Below are 18,897 nucleotides of genomic sequence, written 5' to 3' on the forward strand. Positions count from 1 at the left end.
CTTATCTGGTAGCATTCGTTGAGCTTGACAAAATGTTTCGATATCAGAATGAAGGGTTAGTTTGCAGCGCTCGCTGTCACAAGGTATGTCGTTATTGTCCTTGCTCCAAACCTTGCACTAATTAACGACGTTGCCTCACCAATTGTGCCTTGTGGGATCTGTCGTCAAGTAATTCACGAATTTTGTCCCTTCGACATGCCTATCCTACTGGTTGCATCTTCTTACACTGAGAAGGAGAACATACTCTTAGGGAATTACTTCCAGTTGGTTTCGGACCCGAGGACTCAGAAAGAGACGTGGTTAAGCTCCCTTTTGATACCTATTTGAATTCATCTTAAGATATCATATCCTATAGGAATGAATGATTTTGCAGTCTTATTAGCGGGAACAAAGTGTCATGTTCTAAGATGAGGTCTAGATCAACCTGTCGCCCGAAATGATTCAACTGATCATGTGGCTGACAGCTGTCACGAGCAAGCGATCTACTGGAGCTGTACACACAACATACAACGTGCACTCAGGCTGGTACTATGACCCACAACATCCTGCATGACTCCCTGGTACAGGATAGCGGATTTCATATGGTTAACGTTTGCTTATTTTGGTTACACGTCTGCTGCAGATCCAGAACATACCATGAACTACGTCAACGTCGTCACGATGAGTGGAGCTTCTTGTTCGTCGATTACTGTTATCTCTATCTGATTTTCAACAGCGCTCCGTGATGCTGATATCATTGGGGTATTCGGTTGAGGCTTGGTCTTCATATAGAACAGTTTATTGGGTAAATTTTCAAAGTCCATCTAGGAGATTGCAGTCGGCGTAGTAGAAGCTGTAGAAAACCGCATGGGCCATGGTCTTGATGGACAGGTCTTCTCGAGAGGTCTGATCCGATTAGATCGAGGTGGGTACTTGGATTACTAGTGGCATGGGCTTGGCATGAGCTGACAGGTACTTGGCAAGATAGTGAAGCGGGAGTCAGCCCCTCGCGAAAAGGGCGAAAAGGACAATAAATATGGATAAATGAAGTACCTGGCCATCTCTACGGTAAGCGCGAGCGGTCTTGTTTTTAACTCCGCGTTTGACTTGTCAAAACGCTGACCGACGTGCTCGGAGGCAATGGTGTAGTCCGAGCTTGACCACCAAGGAGTACCTCCTACCTGGTGTATTAACAACACATACGCGGCCGAACGTCAGGCACCTTCGACCTTTTCTCGCTTGCGAATTCAGTGTTCGTTAATATTGTATATCATCGATATAATTAGTTTGAGCAGGATCGCACGAGCTTTCGACCCCATGACCCCCACATAACTGTGATTGCAGGCACCCGACATCTCAGTATTAATAGTATGATAGGCGTTCGTGCATGTGGTCTGCCAACTAAAGACATATTTGCTGTTCTCGTCATTCTATCAGACCACCATCGCATTAATTACAGCGGAGTTCACGAGCGACAGGGGTTGGCGCTAAGCCTGGATTGCGTTTAATGGAACGTTGCTGCAAGTGAGCATTAGGTCTGACACGGTAATAAGGCATCAAGGGGTCGTAGGCTCCGGTGCCTGTTACCCTTCTGACCCTCGGCCTACTGCCCACCACGCCGAACCTGGCAGTCTCCCTCCGCTCACCAAACTACCCTCCCGCACTAGGCTCAATTGTAACTACAACCTTACCCCTGAAAACCTCCTCAGCCATTACGAAAATGTCGGAGTGCTCATTTAGATTTATTCAAATAACAGATGGGCCATTCAAGGAAGACTACACACAAGATAAGGATACATCAAAAAATGATATATCCAAGTAAAATCATGAAGGAGGCATGTCTCTATGTCGTTTGAAGCTCGTCGAACTTCAACGAAAGATCCCAAAACGGACAACATGTCCAAGGATGATGGTGATTATACGAGAGCGTGAGCACCAAAAGGCGCCGGAGAAGGACGAGGGCAGCGAAAGTGACGAACGTTTGGTGCGGTGGAAGGCGTATGCACTGATGAAACTTGTCTTAGGAGTTCGATGAGTGCGGATGGCAGGTATTCTGGATAGACCTGGCCAAAGAGATGGGTAATAACAACCCGAGTTCTAGGTCGAGTTAATTGAGGTTTAAGCTTTAGTGGCGGCTTTCGTATAGATGGATCGTCGATGCCGTTCACATCGGCGCTGGTGAGGTCCAGAACGTTGTCCTGTTGATAGCCAAGAGGTTCTGGCCGCCATTGTTCCTACTACTCGAGTAGGTCAGAGACCCACTGTTTGCAGTTGAAGAGGCGCGTTGTCATTACCGTTACACTGCACGTACGTACATCGTTCTTGTCAACATTTGGGAGCCGAAGTACTTCCAAAGGGCAATAATTACATGTAACTTGTCACACTGTGGGCACTGCCAATCAGCAAGTTTTAATTAGAAAGAGCTGTGTGCCCTGTTACCGTTCGGCTTCTAACAAGGTGGTTCCTGAATATCATTACATCAGTGGCGAAGACCTCAACCACCGCGAGTGTTGTAGTGCCCTGTTAGCATCCCGACTCTCAACAGGGTGGAAAACACGAGTCCCTGAACGCATCAATTACATCAGTGGCAAACACCTCAACGTACGTGAAACATAGAGAGCCGGTATGCTAACAGGTTACACATCATTCCGACCCTTGTGATGCAGAAAACCAACGTGGGCCTGGCACCAGACTCGAGTCTCACCGATGGGCCAAACGCAATGCCACCGATTAGTTCCGCATAATGTAACGAACAACGATGATACCGCATCATGGTATACAAGCGAAGACAGGCAAGGCACGAGTTGGCAGTATTAGTACGGAATCCGGATGAAAGAGAAGATAGCGCGGTTGAGAAATTACAGTGGGAGGGGGGCAAGAGCATTGCATTTGCAAATTTACTGGAAATGAACAGCGCCATCGCGCGGCACGTCTTCCTAGGCCTAATGTGGCAAAAGTTATGATGTGGATATGCTAATCTATTCAACATTTTTCAAGCCTGTGCGGAAAAGTCATCCGATACCAATATCTTGAATTATCGCATGGTGCAGGTTATTACCCAAAGAGAAAAGGTCTAGGCATGATAAATACCCGGTGAGCAATATTGCCTGTCGTCATAATCTTTCATCCCATCATGCCGTTCTCTCCTTCTTACGACGTACTCATCGTTGGTGCCGGTGTAGCAGGGCCGGCCCTTGCTCATGCCCTCGCCACAAAGACATATGCCAAGCGTGCTACTCCTTTGCGGATAGCTCTACTCGAGCGGTCCTTGTCAAAGCCAGACCGTATTGTCGCTGAATTGCTCCAGCCCGGCGGCGTTACTGCGCTTAAACAGCTTGGTCTAGAGTCATGCCTTGCAGATGTTGGCTCCGTTTCTTTGTCAGGTTATTACGTTCTACGACAGGAGAATGGCGTTTGCGCCTCATTCCCTCAAGGCCATGATGCGCGAGCTTTCGACCATGGGGCATTCATCATGGCCTTGCGCGACCGCGCACGGCGCGCGTCCAATGTTGACGTGATTGAGACCACAGTAGCCGGTCTTATCGAGAGCGAGGACACACATCGCGTAATAGGTGTTCGGGCCTCCAAACCGGGTGGTCAGCTAGAATCATATTATGCTGATCTTGTCGTTCTCGCGGATGGTTCCTCATCCAAGTTTAGAACTGCCGTCCTCGGGAACATGCCGTATGAGCCTTCGCAAAAGGGTTATTTGGCAGGTCTGATTGTGAAAGACCTGAAGTTGCCGGTACCCAAGTATGCTACCATGATCGTCCTGAAAGGCGCCGGACCGGTCATCCTTTTTGAGCTCCCCAACAACGAGTATCGGATGCTAGTCGAAATGAAGGAGCCGCCGCCAGATCTCAAGGTCTGTAATTCCGTCTTGTGTGATCGTGATTGCTCTCTTACTATCAATATTGCAGGAGCATATGTTGCGCGACGTTCTTCCTCAGCTTCCGTTATCGGTACGCGCGCCCATTCTCAATGCTCTGGAAACGTCGCGTTTGCGACGAGTCCCGCATTATTATCTTCCGGCAATGAAGCAGGGAGAATCTAGCAAGGCAGGCGCGTTTCTACTGGGAGATTCGTTAAACATGCGCCACCCGCTAACTGCGGGTGGAATGACGGTCGCCTTGAACGACACAGTCATCCTTTCTGATCTCCTGGCCGACATCGAGAACTTTGGCAACTGGGATGAAATCTCAGCTGTCCTCCGGAAGTGGCACCACATGAGAAAACCGCTCGCATCCACTATCAATACCATGAGCATGAGTTGGGCTGGCCTATTTGCAGCCGATGGTACGCCGATATTAACTGTCGAATGCTCGAAGGCTTATGATTGTCCATGTGCGTAGGCGAGGCATTCGATATTATGCAGGAAGGAGCATTCAAGTTCTTTGGGAAAGGTCCCGAGTATTCCGAAATACCAATGGCATTAGCAGCCGGGTCAGTAATAATATATCGATAATTTGTCACAATCGCGCTCATCTGGTTCCGGAATCCCCTAGGATCACTCAATCTCCGTTACTGCTGGCACGAAGTTCTCTTGCTATAGCGCTTTACTCCATTTGGGTGTTATTCACCCATCCCAGAGCTGGAAGTAAATACGCTCCGCCATTTTACGAATACCCGATGCTTTTTGTTAAAGCATTGAACGTCGTAAGGTTATCTAATGCGCACTTTGGAACATGCTGACCGATTTCTATTGTATAGATATGGACTATGGGCATGGTGATGGGGCCGGTGTTATGGGCAGAAATGTGAATTCTTGCGACCTACATGAAATCAGTAGAGACTTTCGATATTATGCCTCACGTATTGCGTCACCCACGATTAATATATTCTTCCGACTCGAAGCTGGTATAGGTGGTGTTGGGGGCCACAACGACATCGCTATTGATATGTATTGTCGACGTGCCTTGTTGACTGATTTCAAAAATGTGGGGACGTCGGATTAGGTCGAGTCGAAAGCGACACTTGGTTCACTTGGAGATTTTGCCAACGGCTGTTTCACCAGCATCAGACCGAAGAAAACCAAGAGGTCATGCATAAACACTTCTTGCACTGTAGAGACCCTCACACCTCTGCACTCCGCCTACTTCGTAGATTGATCCTGCGTCCGCCTAGCCCAGGCCATGCATATAGCATCGTCTTTCTCTCCTTCAGTGTGGGTTGTTCCTGCAAGATAAGCGAACCCTCCAACTATACCTGAAGATGAAGGAAGAACGCAGGGTGGGATGACGCGGATACTCTGGTCTTTGTGCATGGCAGATTGGTCGGTATCTGGAAATCTGGAATACGGCATTTCAAGTTCTGAAACGTAGCGATCATACAATGCGTTATGTTGGGGTCGGTTGTTCAAAGAAAACAGGGATTACGCGAGGGGCAAGCGGCGCGTGGTCGAGTTGGGTCGGGTTAGGTGGTCCAACGTTCGCTGGGAGCGCGTCTTTTCGAAGTCCAGGTGGAGATAATTATCCGGCTGCAGCAGATCGTGGTCAGTTCTTGACTGGCCTGGATCAAAAAGGAGTTTTGGAAAATGGATTGCTGGGACGGTATGCAGTCACCAGCAGAAGTAGACTCGGACACAATGCGACTGACCATGATCTTCCTGCGTAGAAATGTTGATTATTTCTGCTTGCGTTGCTCTGGTGTGGACACATGGAAGGTTGACGATGCATATCCGAGAGATAGTGCGACTGAGAAGACATACGAGCTCGATGAGGAGACCCATAGCAAGCTCATATGCCGAAGGCAAGCAATGGCGCAGTGACCACTACAAGAGTTGCACAAAAATATTGTAACTCTATTCCTCCGCTCGTGCCTACGGTTACGTAATAGAGTAAATTTCAACTCGCTCAATTGTACTGATATCATGTTGTCATCATGCTCTCCTAACTTTGCTCGTGTACCACTCAATCTTATAGCATTTGTTTCATTTGCTGTATTCCCTCGTATTCTAGCCTATTATATCTTTGCTTCTCGCCTTAGCGAACAACATGCAGACACCCCACTCAGAACTCAATGTCTCTGATTCTGTTTCAGATATCCTCGGTACGCTACAAAACATCGTAAGTGCCCAGTTTCTTGAATCAGAATTGATGTCAACCAAGAATAACAATCATCTATTCCAGATCGCACGCTCGCAAGTGAATGTACGTCTACTCCCTGGCCTGTTCCGACATATCACATGTCATGTTACTGACGATAACTAGATTCCAGTCCTTGAAACCCCATACTCCAGATTCCCCAATACCGACCACTCTACTGTCGAGCTCGAACGCCAGAGCGCTATCAACATTATCGCTCAGCGCCAGCAGCAATTGGATACAGTTCTGCACGAGCTCTCGGGCCTGGAGGCCGTGATAGATAGCGTTGTCAGCATCATCGCTGAGCGCCGGCAGCAGTCGGATGTGGTTCTGGACGAGATCTCGGATCTGGAGGCCGGGATGGACAGCGTCAAAAATCATCATCAGCAAGTCGTCGAAAGGAAGGAGAAGATTATGCAGTCGATGAATTTGCACAAGGGACTCCTATCGGCTCTCTGGCGCCTGCCAACGGAAATCCTATCCCAAATATTCAACCACTGTCTCCCTGAAACCATATTTTTGCTATCCCCATTGAGCCACCGAGTTGAGGCCCCCATACTGTTGACAAGAATATGCCAACGATGGAAGGACGTTGCTGTGGGTACACCCGATTTATGGTGCAGGTTGTATGTGGAAGCCGACGACGAAGGTTGGGAGCAGGCAGCTTTCTGCTATGACTTGTGGCTCAAGCGTTCACGAGGACGTCCGCTCTCGTTAGAACTTGGGTACCACTACCCGACCAAACTACGAGGTCTTCTTCAGCCTCATATGAGGCGTATAAAATTTCTCCGAGTCGATGTCGAGTACTTCCGGGATAGACACCCTCATCTGTTTGCTACTGACCTCCCAGCACTTCAGGAGCTAACCATAAATGGAATGGTAAATCATGATATTCCACCTATTGCACAATTTATCTCGCGACTGCCGTCCACTATGCGCAGTCTCAAGTTGAACATAATTCCGTGTTTCCGCATCGAGCACTTGTCTTCTTTAGGCTCCGTGTGGGCTTACTTGACGGATGTCCAGATCGCCGTATGTAACCCGAACGCATTCCTCCATTTGCTTCAACTATGTCCCAACCTCTCTTCCTTAAATGTCCCCATATCATCCGACCGAAAGGAACCCATGGAATCATTCACGCACACAAAATTACAATCCTTATGCATCATCCTTCATGACAGTCCTCTGCTCACGCGCCCTTTATCTGACCTGTTCAATGCTGTATCACTCCCCAATTTGCGCGCGCTTGAAGTTAGCCGCACTAGCCCCCATGGTTCTTCTTGGCCTCATGAGGATATGCAGGCATTATTGGCACGGTCAAAGTGTCCCCTGGAGACCCTGACTATCGGTGGTCGATCAACGATAACAGATGCGCAGCGAGCGGAATACGTTTCGCTCATTCCTTCCCTTGAAGCAGTGAATTACGCTCATACATACTTTTGATAATCCTGGGTATCTACATATATGATTCAAACGCCGATCAGTACTCAATATTCAATAGTTGGAGACATCCGAGTCGTACCCATCGCACTGCGGAGATATACATCAATTCACCTTTGTCACTTTGCACTTAGTATCCCGCAATCACGTGCAAGTGTACTAATGTGTCGCTCTTGAAGTCTTTGTTTACACCACCTCCGGCCCCCGGGGTACCAAGACTCTGGACCACCAAATCCTTCTCTGCTACTCCCTCGTGGCGCAGGAACACCTGCACCGAAGTCTAAACCGCACTCACGTCCTTCAAAGATCATAGAACCTTCACTTCTTCAACTTCGATCTGTGCCCTCAAATCTCCCCCAGAGTATGACCATAACCTGATTCTCGGCGCTCGCATGCGCTTTCCAAATTCGAAATCTTCAATCAGGGCCCAAACGTCGATCCCATTGTCAATTTTTTTGAAAACATCTTGGCTGCCTTCGTCTCAAAGTCACCATCACCTCCACAACTTGACATCGAGCAGCAGACGCTCGACTCCTGCACTATTGCTGGTGATGGTCCCTGCACATCCCTGAAAAAATTCTGGGTGTATTGGCATAACCGTTTTGGAACCACACCGTATTACGAAAGTCAGTATCCCATAGTGCTTCCGATACGACGAGAGGTGGATCATGAGTTGTCCTCGAAGATGAGAAGCACGAGCAAATAGAAACTTGCATCTAACGTTCCAGCGACATCGCCCTCCTCGACTTTCCCGTTCTGTACACTGCTTTCCTTCGTTGATACAGTAGAGATATCCAGGACATTTGGTTGAAATATTGTTAATTTCAAAGACCTATAGCAAATGATTCGAATAAATACTACGACGCTAAACCTATGTCTCCTTGACATCTATTTTGTGATACCAAATAACTACTTGAGCACTGCAACGAGGCTTGGAATAGAAACAAAAAACAAATTGCCCATGCTCCCTGCAAGCACTAGACAACGGTTCGCGTCAACTTCATCGAGCATTACACACCACTGCCAGTCGATATATGCACACGCTCTCGGAGTCAGCCACGAGTTCAGCATTATATTCTCGAATGCCAAGGATCAGCCGTGGTCCTAGCACGAACATCACGACCTCCAAAATCTGAAACAAGCCAAACAAAGTCTGATCTTCTAGGAGATATCGGCTCTATATAAATGATAGATCCTGGTCACATCTAGAGGTAAGTGAAAGATTGACATACCGTTGATGATGTTGGAGAGAATAAAATAATGAGGTCGAAGCAAGAGACAGCAAACAAAGCTATCATGTCCGACCCTTCAGTGGAAAAAGGACAAGAATCACAATATGAACTTGCCTCCCACGTGAGTTTTCATCAACACCGTAAAACAGTCCCCGATAATCCCTCCTGCCAGATATAATCGCAGTTCACGGAAGTGTTTTACCGCAATCCAGACTGCGAGACATAGTGTGAGGACCTCCCACACAATGTAGAGTATCCAAGTGGCGGAATCCAGAACTAGAGCATCTCCTGTATAGCTAATCCTGCACAGGTAGGTGCCGGAGAGAATGATTTCCTCTGGTATCCATCAATGAGCCCTATGCACGTTAGTTTTCATCCATAATTAAGTGTACCTCCTGAAGTATGCATCGTTGACATTGCGGCTGTCACTCCAGCAAAAAGTGTTGATCGCCAGGAAGGTGACAACGAGAAATATCAGGATCTTTCTGTCTCGTTGATACATGGCATGCAACCGAGTGATAATGATGACTTGCAGCATGTTTCAGTCATTCTAATATCACTGAGGTTTCGCAAGTGCAAAGTTCACCCCACAGCATCGCAAATACCGCAGCCGTCCAATCCCATATAGTGTACATCATCCAGCCTGGCAAATCCGATCAGTGACCCGTCTCAGGTAGCACACACTCCAAACAGACTCACATCTTCAAGTTGGTAGTATAGCGTGGCAGCCGTTAGTGGACTGAGAAGTCAGCAAAGAACCACACCCACTGCTACAGCACAACACAGTTAATTTGAGGGGAATGGTAGGTATTTATACGGAAGACTCACTGTATCTGTCAGCGAGATGGTCGGAACATTGTCTGAATACCGTTGTCGAAAGAAGATATGACAGTGAATGTACTAAGGAGACACACCGACCATTGACAGACTGATTATAAGAGATAGACGATTAGCACAACACCAAATTTTTAGCCTTCCGAACATACGCGGCAGATAAAATTCCAAGGTAGCGCACCTAGTATACTTTCAAGTCAGCACAAAATGGCAAACAAACAAGCTACATACACTGAGATACAGCACTGTCATGAGCGACCAGCGTGGTCTCTGTAATTAAGTGTACTTTCATGTATGTTCCTCTGGCATGAGACTGTACTCACCCAGATCAATTTGACCTGCAAAAGGAATCACGTACATGAGTATGCCATCGACTAGATTCGAAGTGTTTTTGTTTCATTGGTACTAATACGTGGTATTGTACAGAGGTAACGGGAATTACGTAATAGAGTAAGTTCAACTTCGCTGATATCATCCATGCTCTCCTAATCTGCTCGTGTTGGAGGTACTTACTAAAGCATTTGTTTCACTTGCTGTGTTCCCTCGTATTCTAGCCTATTACATCTTTGCTTCTCGCCTTAGCGAACAACATGCAGACACCCCACTCGGAATTCAATATCTCCGACACTGTTTCAGATATCACCGGTGCACTACAAAACATAGTAAGTGCTAAGTTTCTTGAGTTAGAATCTGTGTCAGCTGAGAATAACAATAATCCATTCCAGATCGCACGTTCGCAAGTGATTGTACGTCTACTCCTTCAATGGCCTATTCTGACATACGATCACATGTCATGTTACTGATGATGACTACTAGATTCCAGTCCTTGAAACTCCGTACTCCAGATCCCCCAATACCGACCACTCTACCATCGAGCTCGAATGTCAGAGCGTTGTCAACATTATCGCTCAGCGCCAGCAGCAATTGGATACAGTTCTGCATGAGATCTCGGGCCTGGTGGCCGTGATGGATAGTGTCAAAAATCTTCATCAGGCAGTCCTTGAGAAGAAGGAGAAGATCACGCAGTCGATGAATCTTCACAAGGGACTGCTATCGGCTCTCTGGCGCTTCCCAACGGAAATTTTATCCCAAATATTCAACCACTGTCTCCCTGAAAACATAATATGTCTATCCCCATTGAGGCTCCGAGTTAAAACCCCCACACTGTTAACGGGAATATGCCGAGGATGGAGGGAGGTTGCTGTGGGTACGCCCGAATTATGGTGCAGGTTGTATGTGAAAACCGACCGCAGACACTGGGAGCAGGCAGCTTTGCACTATGACTTGTGGCTCAAGCGTTCACGAGGGTGTCCGCTCTCGTTAGAACTGGGGGACCACTACTCGACCAAACTACGAAGCCTTCTTCAGCCTTATGCGAGTCACATCACATCTTTTCACGTCCATGCTGGTTACTTCCGTGACAGACACCCTCAGCTGTCTGCTACAGACCTCCCAGAACTTCAGGAGCTAGCCATACTAGGGACGACAAATCGTGATATTCCAACCATTGCACAATTTATCTCGCGACTGCCGTCTACTATGCGTACTCTAAAGTTCATTGGCACGGGAGTGTTTTTCGACATTGAGCCCTTGTCTTCTTTCAGTCCTGTATGGGCTCACCTGACAGATATCCGGATCGCCGTATGTCACCCGAACGTATTCCTCCATTTGCTTCAGCTATGTCCCAACCTCTCCTCCTTATATATCCACATAGCAATGGACCAAAGAGGACCCTTGAAATCATTCACGCACACCAAACTACAATCCTTATACATCCTTCATGATGCTTTGCACACGTACCATTTACCTGAGCTGCTCAATGCTCTATCACTCCCCAATTTGTGCACGCTTCGTACTCACTACGATCGCTACAGTGAATCTTGGCCTCATAAGAATATGAAGGCATTTTTGGCACGGTCAAAGTGTCTACTGGAGACCCTGACTATCGGTCGAGCGACGATAACAGATGCGCAACGAGCGGAATATGTTTCCCTCATTCCTTCGCTCAAAGTAGTGAATCATAGTAGTTCATGATTTTGATGATTCTAAGTGGCTACATATCGTTTCTGGGCTGACAAGTTTTTTCGAAATGAGACCATGATTTTGACCTACAAGAATTGCGCACAAATACTGAAATTTACCGAAACTTTAGAAGTTCCTCCGTCTTGTTACATAATAGTTTGTACTGAATCCTGATGCTCTCCTACATAGTCTGGGATATTACTCAATCCTATAGCATTTGTTTCACTCGTTGAGTTCCCTCGTGTTCTAGCCTATTGCATATCTACTTCTCACCTTAGCCAACAACATGATGCAGACAGCCTACTCAGAACTCAATGTCTCTGATTCTGTTTCAGATATCCTCGGTACGCTACAGAACATCGTAAGTGCACAGTTTCTTGAATCGGAATTCGTGTCAGTCAAGAATAACAATCATCTGTTCCAGATCGCACGCTCGATTGTACGTTTACTCCTTCGCCTATTCCGACATATCACATGTCATGTTACTGACGATGACTAGATTCCAGTCCTTGAAACTCCATACTCCAGATTCCCCAATACCGACCACTCTACCGTCGAGCTCGAATGTCAGAGCGTTGTCAACATTATTGCTGAACGCCAGCAGCAATTGGATACAGTTCTGCATGAGATCTCGGGCCTGGAGGCCGTGATGGATAGTGTCAAAAATCTTCATCAGGCAGTCCTTGAGAAGCAGGAGAAGATCACGCAGTCGATGAATCTGCACAAGGGACTGCTATCGGCTCTCTGGCGCTTCCCAACGGAAATTTTATCCCAAATATTCAAACACTGTCTCCCTGATTACATATATTTTCTATCCCCATCGAGCCTCCCAGTTAGAGCCCCTATACTGTTAACAAGAATATGCCGAGGATGGAGGGAGGTTGCTGTGGGTACGCCCGGATTATGGTGCCGGTTGTATGTGCAAGCCGATGACAAAAAATTGCTGAAGGCACCTTTCTGCTATGACTTGTGGCTCAAGCGTTCACGAGGACGTCCGCTCTCGTTAGAACTCGGGTACCACTACTCGACCAAACTACGAAGCCTTCTTCGGCCTTACATGAGTCACATCACATCTCTTCAAGTCTATGGTGATTACTTCGGTGGCAGACACCCTCGACTGCTTGCTACAGACCTCCTAGCACTTCAGGAGCTAGCCATACGAGGGATGTCAAATGATGATATTCCACTTATTGCACAATCCATCTCGCAACTGCCGTCCACTATGCGCAGTCTCAAGTTCATTGACATGACACCGTTTTTCGACATCGAGCCTTTGTCTTCTTTCAGTCCTGTATGGGCCCACTTGACAGACGTCCAGATCGCCGTATCTCACCCAAACGCATTCCTCCATTTGCTTCAACTATGTCCCAATCTCTCCTCCTTAAACACCCAGATAGAAATGGACCAAAGAGGACCCTTGAAATCATTCACGCACACCAAATTACAATCCTTATGCATCCTTTACTACGCTTCGCTCATGCGCACTCTATCTGAGCTGCTCAATGCTATATCTCTCCCCAATTTGCATGCGCTTGAAGCTCGCTACAATACATCTTGGCCTCATGAAGATATGAAGGCCTTTTTGGCACGGTCAAAGTGTCCCCTGGAGACCTTGACTATCGGTAGTGGAGCGATGATAACAGATGCGCAGCAAGCGGAATATGTTTCCCTCACTCCTTCCCTTAAAGTAGCGAATCACAATAATAGTTCATACTCTTGGTAATCCTGGGTAGCTACATATCTCGAGAGATGACGTTTCTGGGCTGACAGTAGAACAATACAATGCGACTAGCAGGAGAATAGCATCATTTGCAAAGCCACAATTGATCAGCGCGAAAGCATCAGAAATTAAAATATCCATTAAACACTCCCCAGTTTCTTGCCGCGAACCACTGTACCCAAACAAGTGCCTTGCAGTCAGCCTTGTGACCGTCCACCCAGGCTTGCTTCTGGCAAGCCTAAGAACAAGCTTGAGTCAGACACATGACTTGCATGAAAATGTATCACCACCAATACTTACCTCTCCACAGTATGACGTTTGTTTGCAGCGGGAGCACAAGAGCAAGTGCGTATTATGAGAAGTATTCTCCTCTTTACCACAAGACCCACAGCATCTTGATTGGGTGTTCGAGTTGCGCGCAGCCACATCATCGCTGGCCTTCAGCAGCTGCTCAAGCGAACATGGTATGATTTTGATAATGGAGGGTTCTTCGACGCGTATGCCGACGGTCATGTCTAAGAAGCCATGCTGTTCGCCATACAGTACAGCAACTGTGTGACCTTGCTTGATTTGCGGAGTGAGCGTGTGTCCGCGGTCATCAGTGTATAGGCCGATGGTGACGACTTGACCACCTTTATCCTTTACGCGTAATAAGACTCGGAAGAGACCGTAGGAGCCGACGATCTCGCCAAGGAAGCACCAGTGTTGTCTGGGTACAATTCTGTATGGGCCCTCGACGTAGTAGGTGGGGTCAACATGATACTCATGCGGAAGGTCGCTGAATGTTGGAAAATTGATGTTATTGCGCAGGAGGCTGTTAGAAGTCTTGGTTTCTGGCATTGTCGCAGTAAACTGATTCAAGTTGAGCTTGTTGAGATCAAGGAAGAACATCCAAACGTACGAGATTCTGTATGTTTGAAGCTGCTTCAACTTCAATCTGAGTTGGACGAAGTCACAATTCGGAGGAGACAAGAATGTTGGGGCAATGGACACTCTGGAGAGAAGACTGTCGCAGACTCCGTCACAGGGCGTGTTGGTAGCGTATCTAGTACGAGTCCTGATAGAAGAGAGCAATTAGTAAGTCTACCCTAAGTCGGTACGAGTCTAGGCACGATGTACAAGAGCGAACATACCTCGAGGAGTAGGAACAAACGCTGGTGGAAAAAGATACATGTGCGAGATACTATCAATAAGATTCTGAATACTTACATAACAGTGGCTGAGTGACGATGGCGAATCACTATACAGTTCCAAGAACCAACGTAAGGAAGCGAACCCTCTTCAACATCAGGCGGCGAGGAAAAGTAGGAGGGTTACTTGACAGGTACACATCTTCAAGAGAAATGACGGGGAGGCGCGCGAGCATCGGGAGGATTCAGGAAGATGCCTCTCAGGTAATTTGATGAGGACCTCGCTGGGGAAGCAGGTGTCTTGGAATAATTTCGTGATACATAAAACCGGGTCGGAAAGTGCTGCCAAGGGTGCGTGTACTTGATAGTACCTGCAAGGGTTGGGGCAGCCATTTTTTGGAGGACTCGGACAACGCGAAAGGGAAGCTGAGAAGAAAACTTTTCTATATTTTATATGCCGGTGAGAAAGGAGTGGAATGGCTCAATGACGAAAATGAACCACCTGTGTCTCTTGATCTGGAGGATAGCCCTGGTGATCTCCCTGTCTCTGTCTTCGTTTTTGACGGCAAAACGGCGCCTCCTGAAGATGGCATCTACTTCATTAATGCTCGGGTGATGCCTCATCGACATCGATAGCTCCACAATCTTATATATGTATGGTGAACAGTCTTCTCGAAATTATTCCTACGATAGTCCCAAGTACTATCACGCTGCGTTTGTTTCTCACACACTAGGTTGGGTGTTCGAATATGGTCGTCTTTTTACCAAAGTAGATTTCACGAGACATCGTAGCTACCCAGAATTTTCATCGTGTCTAACCCAATATAAATACGAATTCTGGTTTACATCAAGTACTAGTACAAGTTGGGACTGACGATGTTCTAACACCCCTTGCGAATCATTGCCTATTTTACAGCTGAAAAACAATAAGAAATGATAGTAGAAACAAAGAGCAGCAATACCAATACCTCTCTTAGATACATGTTAGTCGTCACACCTCTTGGTGTTGGACTGGTAGCCAGAAGCCTCTGTTGCGATAAGTGTTACACATGGGTGATCGATTAATCCACCAGGCATATAATGACTTACCTCTCTGGTGGACATAGTTAGGTTCAGCATCCTCACGCCTAGAAGGCGAGTCGGGCGAGTCGGGAGAATCGGGAGAGTCGGGCGAGTCAGGGAAGTCAGGGCAGTCGGGTGAATCAGGAGAGTCAGGAGAGTCAAGCGAACCAGGTGAACCAGGAGAACCAGGGTCCCTAGTGTCAAAAACAACGATGTTACAGGGAAGGCCGTGCTGAGCCAAAGCTGTATAACGTATCAGTATCACTTCCACTGACTAGAGTGGCGCGCAAGTGCTCACAAGTACAATCCGCCCCCATTTCTGGTGTGGGATATGCCACAACAATAGTGGCAAAGGTGACGAGCATCGTGAAAATAAGTGAGGGCTGCATGGTTGGAAGCAAGAGTGAGGGCTATTCGAAAGCTTTCTTGGCTTACTGCTTTTATACTTTATCTCGCAACGTTCTTTCGAACTACCTGAGGAGAACAGGAGGTCAACTTCGATCAACACATGAGCGCTCAACTACACGCGGACATATCATAAGACCGAGAGGATACCCGGGGTTATAATAATCAGGACTCTTCGTTTACAAGGCGTCATAATATGATCCGAGCCTGTTCTTGCTGGTACGAACTTCAAATCCCTTCTCTTCAAGTTGCTGTATCGATTGCTTATGCGAGGCCGTCATGAGATAACTCAACCCAGTCGGATCGCATGCAGGCGGAATGGCAAGTAGACTGTAGCAAGCCCATCTGGTACTTACAAAGAAGTACAATTACGCCTTATCATGGCTGGCCCAAAATGCCATTCGTTCTGAGGAGTGACATTATAAGGGAAGTCATGGCGTAATTTGGGCTCTCTTACTGAACAATTCGCTTCTAGGTCTGAAACTAAACGAGGTCCTATCGTATCTCATTAGCAAAGAGCCAATGGCGGTGCATAGTAGCAGCCGCATATGGCTAGAGCAGATGTAAGTCGCGAATGTTTGGTGCAGAAGTAGGGAACTTACCGTCCCGACTCGCACCTCTCGCAAACGTCATCTCTGGAAGGTGGAGCCTTGCCAGTGGGTAAGAAATTCGGAGTGTGATCGTCAGTGCTCGTCTTGATCAATTCAACAATGTATAATTACCTGTAAACGGATAGTTAAACTGCAAGATAAAAGAGCTCAAGTTGGAACGTACGTAGTCAAGCCCCTGCTAGTATTTACGCCATCCAGTGCTCACCCGCATTATTCTGCAAGATCACATAATGATAGCTGAAACAGTCGGACATTGATGGGAGAAAGCCAGAGAAGTGATTGAATTCGAGGAACCCCGGACAGAGCCTCAGTGTTATTAAGCGTAAACTTCGTTTAAAGCGTTAATGCGGCATTTGTGCGGGCCCGCCTTTCTTTCGAAAAGTTAAAACCAAGAAATGTGCAGCCGTGGCATGCTGCGGATATAGTAGGGTCGAAACACGGGATTCAGAACATCCGTACTGCCGATATGAAGACAGACTAGTACCAGTGTTGATCATGATATATCAGAAGCTCAAGTTTTGCTCGTCGCCATCATCAAGAGTCTGGGGGGGCGGGGGGTTCGTTATATCATATGGTAAAATTTAAACTCACACCTGTTCGCATCGCTGTGGCGGTAAAGCTTTGGAATTCAACAGAACCAAACAACGTCACATTATCGCTACTAGTTACTATTCATCAACGTCTCGCAAACGACATGCAGACAGTCAACTGGAACCCAAATCTATCTGCGGTTTCGGACATCATTTCTGCAATACAGAACATGGTAAGTACTTGCAAAAGTTCTAAATACGTCACTCTGTGAATAATAACCAACCGCTTCAGCTACATTCACAAACAACTGTAATACGCCAATACTATCTACTTGTATATGATATCTGAAAAATAGCAGATGTTGGACCTCGACACCCCGTACTCCCGAGCCGCACTATTTAATCCTAATCAATGTGCAATTGAGCTCGAAGACCAGAGCATCAACGAACGCAACCATCAATTAGATACGGTTTTGCACGAGATCTCAGACCTGGAAACGATTATGAATGGTATCCAAAACCTTCACCAACAACTCGTCGAAAAGAAGAACAAGATAATTGAGTCCATCAATTCGCACAAGAGACTTAAATTGGCTCTGTGGCGCTTGCCAACTGAAATCCTATCCTACATTTTCGTTTACTGTCTCCCGGAAGACAGATACTTGTCGCCTGCATCAAGACGGGCACCCATACTGTTGACCAGAATATGCCGACGATGGAGAGAAGTTGCTGTGGGCGTGCCCAGTTTATGGTGCAGGCTGCGTGTGGCAGTCGAGCATAATGACTGGCAAAAACGAGCCTTTTGCTATGACACGTGGCTCAAGCGAACCCTAGGCCATCCGCTCTCGCTGGCACTCTGCTGCTGGACCCCACTAGTACGAAGCCTTCTCCAGCCTTACATCCATCAAATATATTCTCTCGATATCGATTTTCAACGACTCAGGCGACCTGAATGCGTATTCAAAGATTTCTCAGCACTTCAGGAGCTCACCATTCTAAATCATATTACATTCAAGCTACTATCTTCCTTCGCTCCCTTATGGGCCCACTTAACAAAAGTCGAGATCTCGATAGATAAACAAGATGCATTCCTCCATCTGCTCCGTCTATGTCCCAACCTCTCCTCATTAACGAGTCACGTGGATTTCTTGCAAAAGAAGTCCTTGAAGCCATTCACGCACCCTAAGCTTGAATCTCTGCGTCTTTATGGCGAGCCTTGGACATCCGGAGAACCATTACGGGGCATGTTCGATGCTCTCTCACTTCCAAATTTACGCGCGCTTCATGTTTGGAATACATCAATCTGGCCTCATGAAGAGTTCAAGACGTTTCTGACAAGGTCAGCGTGTCCCCTGGAGAGCCTGGTTTTCCGAGGTATAGTGATTACTGTGGAGCAACGAGTGGAATACGTCGCCCTTGTTCCTTTCCTCAAAGTAGTAGTTCGGAATCCCCATCGTAAGTATTCCAGTTATATATGACAAGCGATTCACGGCTCTTTATGACGAGTACCGTGAATCGATACGTAGATTGTCGGACACACATGCAATAGCAGAAAATCATGCAATACACGCATCAGTTTCAGCGAGCGCAGAATTTAGACATAGGAATATTTGGTACTTCAACGTTGGTTTTTTTTTCTGAGATGCTCCCTGAAAACGAAAGATCGAAATGTCATGTTTTTGAATGGACTGACCTTCTGATAGCACTAGTTTCGACGCAGGTATGTGAACTCCTCGCACTGTTTTTAGTGTGGTTTGCTCGAAAAAACACTTTCGTGACTCGGGCCACTGTAGAGTCTGGACAGGAACGAGCATCAGGACTGTTGATATATCTTGAGCGCTTTAGGGGC

At 47.0% G+C, this 18,897-nt stretch overlaps 10 protein-coding genes across 10 annotated transcripts; 7 read left to right on the plus strand and 3 right to left on the minus strand.

Moving 5' to 3' along the window:
* Nucleotides 1–111: 111 nt before the first annotated feature.
* On the plus strand, nucleotides 112–327 carry HD556DRAFT_1245164 (uncharacterized protein; the record flags this gene model as incomplete). Its single annotated transcript, XM_041298512.1, has 1 exon — nucleotides 112–327. A coding segment is annotated over one exon (216 nt), but the record flags the coding sequence as incomplete, so codon positions are not given.
* A 2,700-nt stretch (nucleotides 328–3,027) lies between these two features.
* HD556DRAFT_860116 (uncharacterized protein) lies at nucleotides 3,028–4,172 on the plus strand. The gene has a single exon (XM_041311852.1). The coding sequence runs from the start codon at nucleotides 3,113–3,115 to the stop codon at nucleotides 4,031–4,033; it is 921 nt and encodes a 306-aa protein (XP_041155707.1). The 5' UTR covers nucleotides 3,028–3,112; the 3' UTR covers nucleotides 4,034–4,172.
* Nucleotides 4,173–4,232: 60 nt separating this feature from the next.
* Nucleotides 4,233–4,828, plus strand: HD556DRAFT_1403723 (uncharacterized protein). The gene is made up of 4 exons (XM_041303894.1): nucleotides 4,233–4,275; nucleotides 4,332–4,422; nucleotides 4,485–4,635; nucleotides 4,690–4,828. Exons 1-4 carry the CDS (start codon nucleotides 4,239–4,241, stop codon nucleotides 4,738–4,740), a joined length of 330 nt encoding a protein of 109 aa, XP_041155708.1. The 5' UTR covers nucleotides 4,233–4,238; the 3' UTR covers nucleotides 4,741–4,828.
* A 1,279-nt stretch (nucleotides 4,829–6,107) lies between these two features.
* Nucleotides 6,108–7,699, plus strand: HD556DRAFT_860235 (uncharacterized protein). The gene has a single exon (XM_041311853.1). It carries the CDS (start codon nucleotides 6,423–6,425, stop codon nucleotides 7,503–7,505), a length of 1,083 nt encoding a protein of 360 aa, XP_041155709.1. The 5' UTR covers nucleotides 6,108–6,422; the 3' UTR covers nucleotides 7,506–7,699.
* A 668-nt stretch (nucleotides 7,700–8,367) lies between these two features.
* Nucleotides 8,368–8,956, minus strand: HD556DRAFT_1403740 (uncharacterized protein). Its single transcript, XM_041303895.1, has 3 exons — nucleotides 8,849–8,956; nucleotides 8,735–8,793; nucleotides 8,368–8,679 (listed from the first exon to the last, which is right to left on the minus strand). The coding sequence occupies exons 1-3, from the start codon at nucleotides 8,865–8,867 to the stop codon at nucleotides 8,503–8,505; spliced, it is 255 nt and encodes an 84-aa protein (XP_041155710.1). The 5' UTR covers nucleotides 8,868–8,956; the 3' UTR covers nucleotides 8,368–8,502.
* Nucleotides 8,957–10,158: 1,202 nt separating this feature from the next.
* On the plus strand, nucleotides 10,159–11,602 carry HD556DRAFT_1447878 (uncharacterized protein; the record flags this gene model as incomplete). The annotated part of the gene is made up of 3 exons (XM_041307354.1): nucleotides 10,159–10,230; nucleotides 10,294–10,314; nucleotides 10,385–11,602. 3 exons carry the CDS (start codon nucleotides 10,159–10,161, stop codon nucleotides 11,600–11,602), a joined length of 1,311 nt encoding a protein of 436 aa, XP_041155711.1.
* A 274-nt stretch (nucleotides 11,603–11,876) lies between these two features.
* Nucleotides 11,877–13,313, plus strand: HD556DRAFT_1447879 (uncharacterized protein; the record flags this gene model as incomplete). Its single annotated transcript, XM_041307355.1, has 3 exons — nucleotides 11,877–11,934; nucleotides 11,989–12,029; nucleotides 12,090–13,313. 3 exons carry the CDS (start codon nucleotides 11,877–11,879, stop codon nucleotides 13,311–13,313), a joined length of 1,323 nt encoding a protein of 440 aa, XP_041155712.1.
* A 118-nt stretch (nucleotides 13,314–13,431) lies between these two features.
* On the minus strand, nucleotides 13,432–14,150 carry HD556DRAFT_1245130 (uncharacterized protein; the record flags this gene model as incomplete). The annotated part of the gene is made up of 2 exons (XM_041298510.1): nucleotides 13,432–13,548; nucleotides 13,737–14,150. The coding sequence occupies 2 exons, from the start codon at nucleotides 14,148–14,150 to the stop codon at nucleotides 13,432–13,434; spliced, it is 531 nt and encodes a 176-aa protein (XP_041155713.1).
* Nucleotides 14,151–15,372: 1,222 nt separating this feature from the next.
* Nucleotides 15,373–16,089, minus strand: HD556DRAFT_860629 (uncharacterized protein). Its single transcript, XM_041311855.1, has 3 exons — nucleotides 15,938–16,089; nucleotides 15,801–15,885; nucleotides 15,373–15,745 (listed from the first exon to the last, which is right to left on the minus strand). Exons 2-3 carry the CDS (start codon nucleotides 15,865–15,867, stop codon nucleotides 15,432–15,434), a joined length of 381 nt encoding a protein of 126 aa, XP_041155714.1. The 5' UTR covers nucleotides 15,868–15,885; nucleotides 15,938–16,089; the 3' UTR covers nucleotides 15,373–15,431.
* A 721-nt stretch (nucleotides 16,090–16,810) lies between these two features.
* HD556DRAFT_860599 (uncharacterized protein) lies at nucleotides 16,811–18,663 on the plus strand. Its single transcript, XM_041311854.1, has 4 exons — nucleotides 16,811–17,092; nucleotides 17,154–17,281; nucleotides 17,341–17,358; nucleotides 17,408–18,663. The coding sequence occupies exons 1-4, from the start codon at nucleotides 17,014–17,016 to the stop codon at nucleotides 18,524–18,526; spliced, it is 1,344 nt and encodes a 447-aa protein (XP_041155715.1). The 5' UTR covers nucleotides 16,811–17,013; the 3' UTR covers nucleotides 18,527–18,663.
* The last annotated feature ends 234 nt before the right edge of the window (nucleotides 18,664–18,897 follow it).

Source organism: Suillus plorans, assembly GCF_016647745.1.
Source record: "Suillus plorans strain S12 chromosome Unknown HD556scaffold_68, whole genome shotgun sequence".
NCBI lineage: Eukaryota > Fungi > Basidiomycota > Agaricomycetes > Boletales > Suillaceae > Suillus > Suillus plorans.